General features: G+C 33.1%; 1 protein-coding gene across 1 annotated transcript; it reads left to right on the forward strand.

The window, feature by feature from the left end:
* Positions 1 to 227: 227 nt before the first annotated feature.
* LOC117134677 lies at positions 228 to 1292 on the forward strand. Its single transcript, XM_033293125.1, has 2 exons — positions 228 to 415; positions 482 to 1292. The coding sequence occupies exons 1-2, from the start codon at positions 352 to 354 to the stop codon at positions 1111 to 1113; spliced, it is 696 nt and encodes a 231-aa protein (XP_033149016.1). The 5' UTR covers positions 228 to 351; the 3' UTR covers positions 1114 to 1292.
* Positions 1293 to 2483: the final 1191 nt, after the last annotated feature.

Genomic DNA, 2483 nt, shown 5'->3' on the forward strand with positions numbered 1-2483 from the left:
CATTCGTGTGTAGTGGATACACCCACGGTTGCCACTATTCGTACAAATGTACCAAAACTGGTACATTGAATCACTTTTTTTTTCAAATTGATACATTTTTAATAATAATTTAAAATATTGATATCAATCCTTTCTGAAATATACAAAATTTCATAAAATAAAAATAACGAATTCGATACTGTTGAACATAACAAAAATATCGAACTATCGATATTCACATGGATATTCTTACAGCTCAAGTGTACATTTATTTTAACAATTTGTGACCAACAAAACAGCCAGTACACAGTTGAAGAGCTTTTCCTAGGGCGTTCAAACAAGAAACATCACCTATAAAACGTACATTGAAAAATGAATTTGCCACCCATGTTACTAAAGAGATTAAAATCTCGTGGCTTGAAGATAAATACAAATAGTATGATATTCATATTATCATTTATGGCGTTGTGAAATTTTTATTTTATTTGATTCTTGTTTTTAGCTCAGACGGCTATTTCCGATTCTATTGAAGAAATCATTGCTGAAAACTATGACGAAGATGGACAGCTCCCTAGCATTGAACACGGTGTGTCGTCAGCTAAACAAACTCCGAGTAGTGAGCACTTGTGGACAGATAGAATAAAAGAGCGCATAGGTGTAACAGAGTCATACAATGGATTTAAATTTTGTCCCAATACGTATAATATTTGGCACACATGTACCATATATTGTGTAAATAGATGGAGTAGTGGTCGCCCTAAGCCAAGTGAAAAGTATATTCAACGTTACAAAAGACTGGCCCGCAAATATCCGCCAGGTCCAGACTGGAAAGAAGCCTATGATTATGGATGTGGAAGTTATTACTTTTACAATTCTAACACTCAAAAAGTTTCTTGGTTGCCACCCTCGCATCCTAAAGCACGAATTTCAAGCAGTGCAGCTACATATAGAAGACAATTGGCTAACTCGAATGATGAATATGACTTTGATCCAACAGATATAGGTAAAACTAAAGAAGTCTTGTCAAATTATCACGACGATGAGCCAGGCTCTAGCCAATACAATTTCTTACCAGCAAAGAAACAAAAAGTACGTGATTTGGAACGTACATTGTCACGGAAACATAGGATTTAAATAGGTATACACCAATCACCGTAACTTCTGTGTAATATAATACATACATACATAAATGATATAATACACTAGTAGTTTGAATACACATCACTAAAATGTGAGGGATACAAACTGCTGAACATTATATTTTATACCACCACAGCGAAATAAATATTGCTACACTGACGTATTACATTATTATTAAAAACTAAAACTAATTTGTTTGCTTGTCTAACAACCGATCTCATTTTTGTGACTTTTATATCCAGAATGAAACAGTAGTCCGAAAATTTAGGTTAATTTATACGTGGAGTTTTATCTGGTAAGTTTTGTATAAAGCGTTTTTACCTTATTGGTACACAAGGCTATGCGTCCTTATCGTCAGTATGTATGTCAAAAAATTAATTAATATTAAATTTAATAAATATATGTACATTTGTATATGTAACAAATGCTAAATTGTGTCTTAAAATTACATTCCGTCAGTAAAAAGCTTTGAAAAATTATTTCGACGAATAAATGGGTAAACCTAATAGCTCATAAGCTACTTATCAGTTATTTGCAAAAAAAATTACAAGATTTGTTTGTAATTAAAAAAACAGAAGAACAGAACTGCATGTACTAGCTTCGATCAGTGCAGCCATTTTTTTCCGAGGCAAAAAACCATGACTGAGGGAAAACACTTAATACAGAGCAAAAAAGCTGATGGTAAATGGGAAAAGCTGAGAACAATTCTCTTCTTTTTTACACAGCTGAACTTTTTTTATTGCAAATTTCAGAAAATATTTCATGAAATGGAGTTTCCATAGTCCGAGACCTTTTTATACACTTTGACATTTTTGTAAAAAATGAAAAGGGTATTATGAAGTTGTTCAAATGTACCAGAAAGTATTTTACATGAGTAAGGAGGCGTGGCAGACCCCATAAAGCATATATATTTATATATTCATGATCAGCTCGACGAGCTGAGTCGACTATAGCCAGTCCGTCTGCCCTCAATGTTTGAGCATACTTGTTCTCAGCAAAACCTATAAGAGCGTAGAAGCAAACCCAAAGTTTTGGATCTTAATAGGTGCTCCTATATCAAAACCCGAACGCTTTTATTTTATTTTTTTATTTTCAAGCTCAAAACGATATATATAAGGCAGTACAAAAATCATTTAAAAATCTGAAAATAATCACAAAAACATTGCCCAGTCATGTTTTCGACCGAATGTGAAAATTTCGAAACGATCGGATAAATAAGGAATTATTGACATTTTTAATTTTCTGATTATAACATGATTACCACAGCAAGCATAAGATTAGACACCCGTAGCAATTTCATGTACATTTCATACAATTATTCAGCTGACCGTACGCAAGAGAGTACTCACGCTCAGGCTGCTTAA

This window comes from Drosophila busckii, chromosome 2R, assembly GCF_011750605.1.
Source record: "Drosophila busckii strain San Diego stock center, stock number 13000-0081.31 chromosome 2R, ASM1175060v1, whole genome shotgun sequence".
Classification (NCBI taxonomy): domain Eukaryota; kingdom Metazoa; phylum Arthropoda; class Insecta; order Diptera; family Drosophilidae; genus Drosophila; species Drosophila busckii.

What these genes read in the sequence shown, in the direction of transcription:
- LOC117134677 (XM_033293125.1), top strand. Translation starts at nt 352, where the DNA reads ATGAATTTGCCACCCATGTTACTAAAGAGATTAAAATCTCGTGGCTTG. An exon ending in CTTGAAGATAAATACAAATA is followed by an intron (nt 416 to 481) that starts GTATGATATTCA and finishes TCTTGTTTTTAG; the next exon opens with CTCAGACGGCTATTTCCGAT.